Source organism: Hemiscyllium ocellatum, chromosome X (genome assembly GCF_020745735.1).
Source record: "Hemiscyllium ocellatum isolate sHemOce1 chromosome X, sHemOce1.pat.X.cur, whole genome shotgun sequence".
NCBI classification, from domain to species: Eukaryota; Metazoa; Chordata; class Chondrichthyes; order Orectolobiformes; family Hemiscylliidae; genus Hemiscyllium; species Hemiscyllium ocellatum.
The window spans coordinates 9710286-9724585 of NC_083453.1; the positions used below are offsets into that span (position 1 = coordinate 9710286).

Below are 14300 nucleotides of genomic sequence, written 5' to 3' on the forward strand. Positions count from 1 at the left end.
GTAACAGAGGAAAATGTTAGGCCGGCGTGAGCGCCCACAGTGCAACAGAGGGGTCGGGAACCTTCAAGTTTGCAGTGGCAGTGGCCCCATTTATTATTTGGAGATGGCGTGACGAATCCTGGTAGCAAACCTCAGGGAGCATGAGACTGGGGAAAGTCCTGGTAGCAAACCTCAGGGAGCATGAGACTTTGGAAAGAAGATGGGGCGCAGAGCACGGCAGTAGAAGCATAGTGAGTGAAATGCCCTAATGGAGAGATGAGGCCAGAAGATGAGTTACTGTGTCCTGGTAGAAAACCTCAGGGAGCTTAAAACCTTAAAAAGAGATGGAGCGTAGGGATCAGCGGATCCTCAATTCAGTGAGAACCAGGTGAATTCAATGCAGGCTGAGTGAAAGACAGAACTAAGACGACCTCAGTTCCGGCGGTGAACATAAAGTATGTGGGTTTGGGAGAAACGATGAGAATGGGTGCGTGAGAAGGGGCATTAAAAACTGCCCGCCGGAGCACCCTGTTACCTCCGGGAAAAACACACTTCAAAAACACCACGTGGAAAAAGAAAAAGTTGAAACACTCTTACCAGCCAAAACTCTGCAATGCTGACGCCGAATTGAATGAATTTTGGGTTGGTGAGGGTCAGAGAGCCGACAAGAACTAACTGTAAGGTTTAACTACTGGAAGCCTTCGATGTAACAGGCGCTTCCTCACCTTAGAAGATTTCGGCCGAAGGTTGTCTGCTCCCTGATCCGCCAACGTTGCCAACTTGCTGCTGTCTCTTTTCCTTCCCACGTTCAGGCTCACCAGCTGCTAAGACGGATCTCGAGGGTCCCGTCTTTGCGTATTCGTTTAGAAGGAGAGACAGAGACTTTACCATTCGGCTCAGGCAAACGTTTATTACAGAATTTTGACTGGTAGATGATACAACGAATTGTACAGCATGAATTCGTTGGAGAAGGCGTTCTGTCTTCCTCTTCGGATCTGGTGCAGTTATACTTCGCACTTCCTCGAGTTCCCGGTCAGGTTCGCCTCGTTCGGTTCTCCCATTGGTCTGTTCACCTGTCTGTGAAGGGATCAGTGTCTCTATTGGTTGCACCGAGATACCTGTCCAGCTCCTGCTGTGCTGAACAATGGGCAGGCATCCTGGGCTCGGCAGTTTCCGATCTTACAATTCAATAGTCCATTGTTTGGAAGAGTCTCCTCATTGCTATGCGTCTGACAGTCTAGGCGTTTTCAATAGTTCTCCATAGTTGAATCAACAGGTATTATCATTTAACATAAGTTCCAATGGAGTTTTACGTCAGCAAAAGACATTAACAAGTACTTTATCGATTAAGTGTTGTATTGGTGCAATTTACACTATCCGATAGTTACCGGTTTCCTTTATTAGCAATGAGTTCTTAATCAGGATGGTCTGAAACTGACTGACATGATCTAATCACTGAGGAATGTGGCCTCAGGCAGGCAGTCCTGCAGTTGCTGGGTTTATCCCACATGGCTGTGGTTTAGCTGTTACCTGACAATGTCTGTTCTAGTAATGATGCTCCCCTCCCTAGCCCCAGTGTGGGTACCCCGATAACAGATTATCCCCAACACCTTCAGACACCCAACCCTCTGCTCCCTGACACCCTATGGACATGTGACACTCACTACCTTGAGCTTCCATAAGCCCTCACCTACTATACTACTCAGCTGTTGCTCTCACCCACCTATACACTTCCACATATCTGCCTTTTGATACCCCCACCTTACCCCCTTATTTTTCTTCTCTCAGTGTTTGCTAAAGGAGCTTTGGGACTTTTGAGCTGTGAAATAGAATGGCTATTGCCTTGTGAGGTTTCAGTGTCAGTTCACTCTACTACAACTTGTATATTAGACTGCTTCAGTTATAGACACTCTAACCTCGGAGGTTCAGTGGGAAGACTCCTGTAAAGGTAAATGGGCAAGATTTTATCTGATCTGGTTCAGAAATAGGGATTCCAAACCTGATTGGGAAGTTCGGACCATTGTTATGTTTATCATTCTGTGTAACTGAGGTGCACAGAGTGACCCATCACAGATTTTGTCTAATCTCCCTGTTGAAATTACCTGCAGGAAAGCTTTTCTGTATGTACAATGTGTGGTGACATTGGAAATATTTTTATCAAGATAGGCTGTCTGATCTTCACTGCTAGTCTGTATTTGATGTCTCCTTCTGAAACTCTTTGTGTAAGGTAATCAAGACTTTCTTTACTCTCTGTGGTAAAACTGTTTTTATTCCACAAGCCTAAAATATTCAGTCTTGATTATATTGTTGATCCTGAAGAGAGAACTGAGGTATTTCATCTTAATAAGAACATTGTGTGCAAAGATATACATCTGCAGAAATTCTGCTGCTCAGAGGCAGAATGATGCGCCAGTCATGCGCTCCTCCAGAAGCAACACAACCACTTGATGAAACTTGAGGTTAAAATTGAAAAGCCAACATAATCATGACAACATTTTTCTGCCAAATTGGTGTGAAACATTTTCTGCCTCCAGTACTTTTGATTTTCAGAGGCACACATTTGGATGGGGGCGGGGAGGTGGAGTGGTCTTGGTGCTGTTGGTAATGATAGGTGACATTATGCAAATGTATTTTTGGCCATAAGAAATAGGAGCAGCCTTAAGCCATGTGACCCATTGTGTCTACTCCACCATTCGATCATGACTGGTATGTTTCTCAACCCCATTCTTCTGCCTTCTCCCCATAACCCTTGATCCACTTAGTAGTCTGGAACCTTTCTATCTTTATCTTAAGTGCAAAAGCCCTTCATCAGGAATCATGGTCCAGTTACAGATGAGAAACAAGTCATCCAGTGCTGGAAAAGTATCTATCAGAATTTATATTTATGGAACTAAAGTACCCCTTATTTGAATAGTAAATCTGCCTTATTTTGTACGGTATGTCATTTATAAAAAGCATACGTTATCTTCATTACCTCTGGTAGAAAACATTTCATACCGTAAAAATCATACTTTTTACGTGGAATGTCAACAGTGCTTTGTATGCAGTTAGTGTTCCCATCTCCATTACAGATGCTTCTCTGCATAATATACTTGGTCATGCTGCTTTGCTTTTGAATCAAAAGAATCTGCATTTCATTCCCCCCCTCAAAAAGTTGAGTTCCACATATGTGAAAAGTTACAAACAATACATTCTATAAGCCTTAATTTTCTATAATTTGTGATTAGAAAACTAGTCATTGCTTGTTACAGATTCAACTCATTTACATAGCTTGCTCCTTCTACAAGTAGCATCCACCATTCTTTAAGGGTTGTAAAACATAACTTATGTTATGAATGTATTATAGGGCAAGGCCCAAGTGTACATCAGCTGGAATGAGGATTGTACAGTATGCTTTCGGCAGTATTCCAAACCATGTGTTAGCTTCCTAGCCAATTGAATTAATTGGTCCCAAGTGCAACTCACAAATTAATTAGATAGGTTCTGCATCAACAGTGCTAGCAACCAGCATTTGCACAATAATAACTTTCTTGATAATGCTCAGTTTGAGTTCCACCATAGCCACTCTGGTCTTGATTACAGACTTGGTCTAAACACAGACAAATAAGCTGAACTTGTGAGGTGTGATTAATTGCTTTTAACATCAGCGTGGAACTAAATAGGTTGAACATTAGCAATGCTTCGCTACAAAGACTAGGCTTGCTGAGAGCGGATCACTGAAAAAAAACATTCATCTGGTAGGGAAGAGCTGAGAGGATACAGGTCTGCAAGAAAATCAGTATCTACTCTTGATGATAGAACCCCGTACAAATGCTTAAAAAGGCAACTCCAACTCAATTGAAAACAAATGCAGAGGAAGTAATCACTGTAACCAGCAGGGAGAGCAAATGGATGTGGATTTGAAATTCCAGAAAATGTAAGTCCTATGTAAGAGGTTTATGTGCAAACTCAAAGCACATGGGATTAGGGGTCATATACTGGCATGGATTGAGAATTGATTGGCAAACAGGAAGTAGAGGGTAGGAATAAATAGCAGAGTGGAAGGCTGTGGGGTACCACAGGGATCAGTGCTTGGGCCCCAGCTATTCACAACTGTAATCAGCAATTTGCTCAGGAGTGTATTGTTCGTGTTGTCAACAAATTTGGGACTGTGTGGGATTGTGAGTTATGAGGAGGTTGTAACAAGGTTTCAAGATGACTTAGACAAGTTGGCTAAGCAAGTGCATAGCAGATGCAGCATAACATGGATAATTATGAAGCTATCCACTTTGATGAGAAAAACAGAGTGATAGGGTATTATTTAAATTGTAATAGATTGGGAAATGTTGATGCGCAAAGGGATATGTGTTTCCAACTGGCCATTGAAAACAAGCATGCAGGTGCAGCAAGCAATTAGGAGGCAAATGGTATGTTGGTATTCATCACAAGAGCCAGAAAGTCTTACTGCAGCTGTATGGGGTCTTGGTGAGACCACACCTGGAGTGTTGAATGCAGTTTTTGTCTCCTTGCCTTTGAAAAGATTTACAGTACTTACCACAGAGGGAGTGCAGTGAAGGCTCACCAGACTGATTCCTGGCATAACATGTTTGTCGTATGAGGCGAGACTGAGCCTGTATTCACAGGAGTTTAGAAGAATTAAAGAGGACCTCATTGAAACATAAACAATTGCCAGGAATAGACAGGATGCAGGGATGATGTTTCTCCTGGTTAGGAGGTACAGATCAATGGGTTACAGTCTGGGGATGTGGAGTAGGCCATTTCAGACTGAGTTGAGCAGAAATTTCTTCACTTGGAGAGTGATGAACCAGTAGGATTCTCTATCACAGAACATTGTGGAGGCCAAATCACAGAATATTTTTAAGAAATAATTGGATTTTTAGAGGCCAAAGGCATCAAGTGCTATGGGAAAAGAGTGTGAGTATGGCATTGAAGTAGAGAGTCAGCCATGATTATGTTGAATTGCAGAGTGGATTCAGTGGACTAAATCACCTATTGCTGTTCATATTTCCTATGCTTCTATATTTATCAATTGTAATGACAGTTAAAGAGATTAATGGAACACTAACTTGAGATGTACTCCAGTGGGGGACATGAATATCTGGATCTCTAATTGATACAGAGGAGTGAGGTACAGGACCCACAGTGGAGGAGCTTAACTCTTTTTCCATTTGCAAAGCTTCAGGTGATGATACCACACTACCTGAACTTATCCCATGTGGGGTGATGAGAGAAATATTTTCCTGAATTTCCAGTGTTTTCTCTGAGCTGTTAGCTTGTGGTTGGATACCATTTCACAGGTGGCAAAAGCTCCCCATTCCTGGCCCAAGTGAATGTATTGATTACATGGTGATAAGAACCTCCATTTCTATATGGGTACATCTCATAATCTCAGGGCGTCCCAATGCATTTTATGGCCAATGATATATTTTTGAAGAGTTGTCACTGTTGTAATGTGAGAACAAATTGCTGTATGGAGGAGCTCTCTATTTGGCAATGAGATAATGACATTTTAGTGGTATTGTTTCAGGGACAGATATTGGCACCAAGAAAGCCCAAGAAAAACTTTTGCTTTTCTTAAAAAATGTCAAGCAATCTTTTACGTCCTTTTTTATTCACTTGTGGGACATTGGCATTGCTGGCTGGCCCAGCATTTATATACCCGTGACTAGTTGCCCTTTGAGAAGGTGGGGGTGAGCTGCCATCTTGAACCACTGCAGTCCATGTGCTGTGGGTTGCCCTGAGGGAGGGAATTCCAGGATTTTGACCCAGCGACACTGAAGGAACAGCGATTATATTTCCAAATCAGGATGGTGAGGGGCTTGGAGGAGAACTTGCAAGGGATGGTGTTCTCATGTATCTGATGTCCTTGTCCTTCCAGTGGAAATGGTCATGGGTTTGGAAGGTGCTGTCTAAGGAGCCTTGGTGGATTTCTGCAGTGCATCTTGTAGATAGACACATGACAGTAAACACAGGCAACCAAGAGGACTCAGTTAAGAGGACATTGCAGGGTTGACATGATTTTTGTTGTCTCTGCCAGGTGGACTGTCCAGTTTGATTTCTTTGTTGAGACTTTGCCACGATTGATATAACTGAGTGGCTTGTTGGGCCATTTCAGAGGACAGTTAAGAATCAACCACATTGCCTTGGGTCTGAAGTCACACACCAGGTGAGGATGGCAGTTTCCTTTGAAGGACATTAGCAAACCAGCTGGGTTTTTCCCAGCGGTGACAATGGTTTCATGGACATCAGTAGATCCTTAAAAAAATCGAATTCAAATTCCATGGTGGGATTCAAGCCCAGAACATTAGCTGAGCTCCTGGGTTACTGGCACAGCGATAGTAGGGTGTTGTCTCCCCTTGTGAGAATGAGAAGACTTAGTTTCGCATCTGAGCTGAAAGGCTGCTGAGGCTAAATACCAGCAGTCAATAACTGGATAGACCTTTAGACTGTAATGGGCATTACCCTCTCCTGCTATCCTCTCTATTCACGTTTGCTTTCTTACAGAAAATCCATGCCCAGCACCAAAAAAAATAGGAATTGCCGGAAAAAGGTCTGAGCATCTGTGGAGAGAAATCAAAATTAATGTTTCGGGTCCAGTGACTTTTTCTCAGAACTGTTTTTTTTCTGCCACGATCAGAACCACAATCCTCGCTTAAGTCCCCCGCCCCGATCAGTCTAACTTCAATAAAACAATGGCTTGAAAGAGCTGTCCAAAGGTCTTTATTTAAAATGGTGCCCGTGTTCAACAAGGACAATTTCCCTTTAAGGATCGAGGTTCGTTTCCTAGGAGTGACGGGTGGCGCCGTTGCAGAACCAGAATAAGGAAGTGAGTGCGAAGCAGTGAGTCAACTGCTTGAACGAAACCAGTCGGAGCTTGGAGAAACTGGGAATCGACAGCCTGCACTGCATTCAGCATGAGTAAAAAAGGTAAAGCTGGGCTTTTGTCCGGGTTAAAACCGAGGAGAGTCTGGTGATTTACAGCGATTTTGTGAATCCTAGCCGAAGTGCGACTGTTTAACTTGGGGGCAGCGGTGAGAGTGGTCACCTAATCCAACAGGGATCATTAGCCAGGCTTCAGTTTCGATTTTCTCCTGAGTAAATATCCTTGATCGAAGTAAGAGGCCAGCCCAGATTTATACAAAAACTCTGCGAATTGTTTCTAATTTATTCTTGAAACTAGTAACAATTGATAGGAATGTTATTGCATGTTTTCTCAACCTTGAGGAAAATTTGTGTTTATCTCCTTTTGCCCGTTGGAGACGTATTTTCCAATATCTCCCTCTATTGTTAGGGTTAGGCCATCACAGCCATGTTAATGTCCACACGCACACAGTTGTTATTGGATACATGGCCGTGACTGCGTTGGGAGCCCGACCTTTTTTTGCTCTGAATTCTGTGCAGCTTTCAACAAACAGTGAACCGCGCCATGAATGCTCACTGGGGTGGACCGTTTAAAAGCTTAGAGGTAAATGACTGCAGATGCTGGAAACCAGATTCTGGATCAGTGGTGCTGGAAGAGCACAGCAGTTCAGGCAGCATCCAACGAGCAGCGAAATCGACGTTTCGGGCAAAAGCCCTTCATCAGGAATAAAGGCAGTGAGCCTGAAGCGTGGAGAGATAAGCGAGAGGGGGGTGGGGGAGGGGAGAAAGTAGCAGCGAGTACAATGGGTGAGTGGGGGAGGGGATGAAGGTGATTGGTCAGGGAGGAGAGGGTGGAGTGGATAGGTGGAAAAGGAGCTAGGCAGGTAGGGCAGGTCCGGACAAGTCATGGGGACAGTGCTGAGCTGGAAGTTTGAAACTAGGGTGAGGTGGGGGAAGGGGAAATGAGGAAACTGTTGAAGTCCACATTGATGCCCTGGGGTTGAAGTGTTCCGAGGCGGAAGTTGAGGTGTTCTTCCTCCAGGCGTCTGGTGGTGAGAGAGGGGCGATGAAGGAGGCCCAGGACCTGCATGTCCTCGGCAGAGTGGGAAGGGGAGTTGAAGTGTTGGGCCACGGGGTGGTGTGGTTGATTGGTGTGAGTGTTCCAGAGATGTTCCCTAAATCGCTCTGCTAGGAGGTGTCCAGTCTCCCCAATGTAGAGGAGACCGCATCGGGAGCAACGGATACAATAAATGATATTAGTGGTTGTGCAAGTAAAACTTTGATGGATGTGGATGATAATGTATCAAAGCAGCATTAGCTCGGTGTCAACACTTGGCGCAGTGCTCCTACTAAGTACCTTGTGACGCTTCAAAGCACTATGATAAATACAAGTTGTTGACTGATAATTGTGATGTTGATAAAATGTCAGATTTACAAGCCAGGTGGTGCTCAAGGTTTTGCTCAGTGCATCTTGTACTGAATGGGAATGTCCTCTCTCTACACTTTTTAGACTGGTTTAAAATGAAGCTAATTAATCTCAGAAAATGTGTTGTTTATAATATTGAGATTTCACTGCCTGAAACTTTGTGTGTGTCCCTTGTGGATAACCACTCTGCCTGGCTGCTGATGTTTTTAAGAAAAACAATCTTATTATCTACAGCAAGTAGAGGCATCTGTCATTATAGTGTGATTTACGATCACCTAAATCTGTAAGTGAAGTCTTGATTATTGTCGCTTCATTCTACTTGATGGTTTTTACAGGTTGAAATGGAGAACAGTTTCTGGATAATGTCTACCACAATTCTGCACCATTGGATCTGATTTATGCCCTGGATTCCTCAAGCAATTGTTTCACGTTTAAGATTATTAAACCCTGGAAGGTGAACGTCGATTTATTTCCCTATCTTAGTTGCCTTTTAAAAACAGGAGTAGGCCATTCAATTCATTGAGCCTGCCCTACCATGTAATACAATCAAACATTTCAAGTGTTTTTACCCACCTTACTCTCAGAATTATTTACATCTTTGGTAATCAGAAATCAATCTTTCCCTTTTAACCATACTCTAAGACAGAGCTTCTCTTTGGCAGAGAATTCTAAGGATTCACAATCCTCTGAATAATAAAATTTCTCTATAAAATAACATTTTTCAGACCTATGTAGTATCCCCATTATTTTTAAACTGTGCTCCCTGGTTTTAGACCTGGTTCCATCATTTAAAAGATTGCTGATTGAACACTTCAATGCCTTTTACTTCCACTACCCCCATAAACACAAATCTATCAAACCTCTACTTTAAATATGCTTGAGGACTGAGCTTCCACAGCCTGCTGGGATAGAAAATTCTGACAATTCGCAACCCTCTGAGTAAACACATTGTCCTCATCTTGGTCCTAAATGGCATCCCTCCTTTTTTTTAAGTTGTTCTCCCTGTTTCTGGATTCACCAATCTGATAAAATGTCTTGCTTTCACCTACTCTGTTTATTCTTTTTAAGTATTTTGTAAGTTTCAATGAGGTAATCCCTCATTCTTCGAAACAATAGAGAATACAGGCTCAGTTTGCCCAATCTTCCTTCAGACAACAGTTCTGCCATCACAGGAACTAGTCTAGTGAGCCTTCATTCCACTCCCTATGAGGCAATAATATCCTTCCTGAGATGAGACCAAAACTGCACACACTACTCCAGGTGCAGTCTAACCAAGCTCCTATACAATTTAAGCAAGAATTCACTACTCCTGTATTATAAATCTTCTTGCGATAAAGCCTAACATTCTAATAGACTTCCTAAAAACTTACTGAATTTTCATGTTGTGACGTCTTGACAAGGAAAACCTTGTCACTTTGTACACTTACACTTTCCAACCTCTTACCATTTAAGAAATACTCTGCGCATCTGTACTTCCTACCAAAGTGGATAACCTCACTTTTTTCCACACTTTATTCCATTCTTGCCCATTCAAAACAGTTGTGGCAGTACACACTGCAGTTTTGACTGCTTTGTCATGGATGGTATCCAATGTCTTGAATGTTGGTGGCACTGATTAATGCTAATGCCATTGAACATCAAAGGGGGATGATTAGATTCCATTTTGTTGGAGGTGACCATCCCCTGACACTTGTGTGGCATAATGTTATTTGCCACGACTGACTATTCTCCACATATATGGGAAGCTAGGGAGGAGATAGCAGAGCCATTGGCCTGGATTTTTATGTCGTCATTGTCAACGGGAATAGTACCAGAGGACTGGAGGATAGCGAATGTGGTCCCATTGTTCAAGAAAGGGAGTAGGGATAGCCCTAGTAACTATAGGCCAGTGAGTCTGACTTCAGTGGTGGGCAAAGTCTTAGAGAGAATGGTAAGGGATAAGATTTATGAACATCTGGGTAGGAATAACGTGATCAGGGATAGCCAGCATGGTTTTGTGAAGGGCAGGTCGTGCCTCACAAACCTTATTGAGTTCTTTGAGAAGGTGACTAAGGAAGTGGATGAGGGTAAAGCAGTAGATGTTGTGTATATGGATTTTAGTAAGGCGTTCGATAAGGTTCCCCATGGTAGGCTAATGCTAAAACTTCGGAGGTATGGCATTGAGGATACATTAGAGGTTTGGATTAGGAATTGGCTGGCTGGAAGGAGACAGAGGGTAGTAGTTGATGGATTATGTTCATCTTGGAGCGCAGTTACTAGCGGTGTACAACAAGGATCTGTTTTGGGACCATTGCTTTTTGTTATCTTTATAAATGATCTAGAGGAAGGACTTGAAAGCTGGGTAAGCAAGTTTGCGGATGACACGAAAGTCGGTGGAGTTGTGGATAGTGAGGAAGGAAGTGGTAGGTTACAGCGGGATATAGATAAGTTGCAGAGCTGGGCGGAAATGTGGCAAATGGAATTCAATGTAGCTAAGTGCGAAGTCGTTCACTTTGGTAGGAATAACAAGATGATGGATTACTGGGCTAATGGTAGGCTACTTGGTAGTGTAGATGAGCAGAGGGATCTTGGTGTCTATGTACACAGATCTCTGAAAGTTGCCACCCAGGTAAATAGTGCTGTGAGGAAGGCATATGGTGTACTGGGCTTTATTGGCAGAGGAATTGAGTTCCGGAGTCCTGAGGTCATGTTGCAGTTGTATAAGACTCTGGTGAGGCCTCATCTGGAGTATTGTGTGCAGTTTTGGTCGCCATACTATAGGAAGGATGTGGAAGCTTTAGAACGAGTGCAGAGGAGGTTTATCAGGATGTTGCCTGGAATGGTAGGAAGATCGTATGAGGAAAGGCTGAGGCACTTGGGGCTGTTCTCATTGGAGAAGAGAAGGTTTAGGGGAGATCTGATAGAAGTGTATAAGATGATTAGGGGTTTAGATAGGGTCGACACTGAGAACCTTTTACCGCTAATGGAGTCAGGTGTTACTAGGGGACATAGCTTTAAATTAAGGGGTGGTAGGTATAGGACAGATGTTAGGGGTAGATTCTTCACACAGCGGGTTGTGAGTTCATGGAATGCCCTGCCCGTATCTGTGGTGAACTCTCCTTCTTTATGTTCATTTAAGCAGGCATTGGATAGGCATTTGGAAGTTATTGGGCTAGTATAGGTTAGGTAGGACTCGGTCGGCGCAACATCGAGGGCCGAAGGGCCTGTACTGCGCTGTATCCTTCTATGTTCTATGTTCTATGTAGGCATGGACTATTTCAGTGGTGAAATAACTGAGCTTGTCAGTGAACTTAAAAGCTGTCAGAAAGGTCCAGTGACCTCTGTGGCATGAAATTCACTTTTCCTGACATCACTTTGGATCTAGTACCAAGGAAATGGGATTTTCATCTAATGATAAATGTCAAACCAAGATAAGCAAACAATCACATTGAAGTATTCTCACCAGACTGCAAAAAAGGAAGTAAAAATCACTTAATTCCTTCACGGTTTTATTTCGATCAGTAAAACTAAATTTATGTTTTTTGGGGGAGCCCATTTTAAAATGTGAAATTTCCTGCACAAGTTTGGAGAAATTTAACATTCCATAATTTTAAAAAAATGTTCACAGGACCAGAGAGTCTAATGAAAAGTAATTATGAATGCAGTCTGCCATTAAAAGCCCAATCACAGTTCATGGGGAAGTTCATATCTGTTCAACAATTTCTACTTGATTTGTATTAACATAGAACATAGAACATAGAAAAAATACAGCACAGTACAGGCCCTTCGGCCCTTGATGTTGCGCCGACCAAAGTCTACCTAACCTACACTAGCCCAATAACCTCCATATGCTTATCCAATGCCCGCTTAAATGACCATAAAGAGGGAGAGTTCACCACTGCTACTGGCAGGGCATTCCATGAACTCTCAACCCGCTGAGTAAAGAATCTACCCCTAACATCTGTCCTATACCTACCACCCCTTAATTTAAAGCTGTGTCCCCTAGTAACAGCTGACTCCATTAACAGAAAAAGGTTCTCAGTGTCTACCCTATCTAAACCCCTAATCATCTTGTACACCTCTATCAAATCTCCCCTAAACCTTCTTTTCTCCAATGAGAACAGCCCCAAGTGTCTCAGCCTTTCCTCATACGATCTTCCTACCATGCCAGGCAACATCCTGGTATTCCTCCTCTGCACTTGTTCCAATGCCTCCACATCCTTCCTATAGTATGGCGACCAAAACTGCACACAATACTCCAGATGAGGCCGCACCAGAGTCTTATACAACTGCAACATGACCTCAGGACTCTGGAACTCAATTCCTCTACCAATAAAGCCCAGTACACCATATGCCTTCTTCACAGCTCTATTTACCTGGGTGGCAACTTTCAGAGATCTGTGTACATGGACACCAAGTCGCTCATCCACACTACCAAGTCGCCTACCATTAGCCCAGTAATCCATCTTCTGGGAAGACTTCAGTGCATCCAATGGAAAAGTGAAGATTCTCCTGACAGCATCTTCTGGTTTTCTACATTTTGCAATGAGTGCGCATGTTCCAGATGTTAGTGGCAGTTTCAGATGAGTAATTACAGCAAAAGCTGACAGTTTACCCCTTTTTATTATTGTCACAAAATTCAGACACTAAGTATGTCATTGTCATCAACAGCAAACAGGAAAAGTTATTAGAATCAAACAGCACGGAAACAGGCCCTTTGGCCCATCTTGTCCATGCTGACCAAGTTTCGTAAGTTGAACTAATCTCATTTGCCTGTGTCCATATCCTTCTAAACCTTTCCTTTTTATGCACCTGTCCAAATGTCTTTTAAATGTTAATTGGACTCTCCTCCACCACCACCTCTGGCAGTTCGTTCTATACATGCGCCACCCTCTGTGAAAAAGTTGCCCCTCAGGTCCCTTTTAAATCTTTCCCCTCTCACTTTAAATGTATGTTGCCTAGTTTAGCATCCCCCTGTCCCCAGGGGAAAAGCCCTTGGCTATTCATCTTATCTATGCCCCTCATAGATAAGAGGGGCATATAAACCTCTATAAGTCACCCCCACAGCTTCTTATGCTCCAGTGAGAAAAAGTTCCAGCCTATTCAGCCTTTCCTTGATAACCCAAACCCTCCAGTCTTGGCAATATCCTTGTAAATCTTTTTTTTTGCACCGATCCAATTTAATTGCTTCCTTCCTAACACTGGACAACCAGAATTGTACACAGTACTCCAAATGTGGCCTTACCAATATCTTGTACAACTGTGACGTGATATCCCAATTCCTGTACTCAGTGCTCTGACTGATGAAGGCAAGCGTGTCAAATGGCTTTCCCAACCTGACGACCTGTGACACCACTTTCAAGGAACCTGAACCCCGAAGTCTCTGTTCGACAACACTCGCCAGGGTCTCACCATTAAGTATATAAATTCAGCCTTGGTTTGTCTTAGTAGAATGCATTTATCTAAATTAAACACCATCTGCCACTCCTTGACTCTTTGGGCCAGTTGGGAGAGGTTCTGTTGTATTCTTGGGTACCTTTCTTCACTATCCACTCTACCACCAATTTTGGTGTCATCAGCAAATTTACTAACCTTGCCTCCTATATTTTCATCCAAATTGTTTATATAAATGACGAAGAACAGTGGACCCAGTACCGATCCTTGCAGCACATCGGTGGTCACAGGACTCCATTTTGAACAACAACACTGGACCAGCGTTCCTCTTTTTTTGATTAGATTAGGTTACTTACAGTGTGGAAACATGCCCTTCGGCCCAACAAGTCCACACCGAAGCACTACCCATACCCCTACATTTACCCCTTACCTAACACTACGGGCAATTTAGCATGGCCAATTCACCTGACCCGCATATCTTTGGACTGTGGGAGGAAACCCACACAGACACGGGGAGAATGTGCAAACTCCACACAGTCAGTCGCCTGAGGCGGGAATTGAACCCGGGTCTCTGGTGCTGTGAGGCAGCAGTGCTAATCACTGTGCCACCGTGCTGCCCACTGTCCTCTGTTTCCTACCATCAAGCCAATTTTGTATCCAG

At 43.3% G+C, this 14300-nt stretch overlaps 1 protein-coding gene across 1 annotated transcript in view; it reads left to right on the forward strand.

Annotated features, from left to right (window-relative positions):
• The first annotated feature begins 6791 nt into the window (after positions 1-6791).
• The window catches only part of dazap2 (DAZ associated protein 2), a 35846-nt gene continuing 28337 nt past the window's right edge, over positions 6792-14300 (forward strand). Inside the window, exon 1 of the mRNA XM_060821017.1 lies at positions 6792-6906. Coding sequence (XP_060677000.1) covers positions 6894-6906 — 13 coding nt within the window. The 5' untranslated portion in view covers positions 6792-6893. The remainder of the gene's footprint in view (positions 6907-14300) is intronic.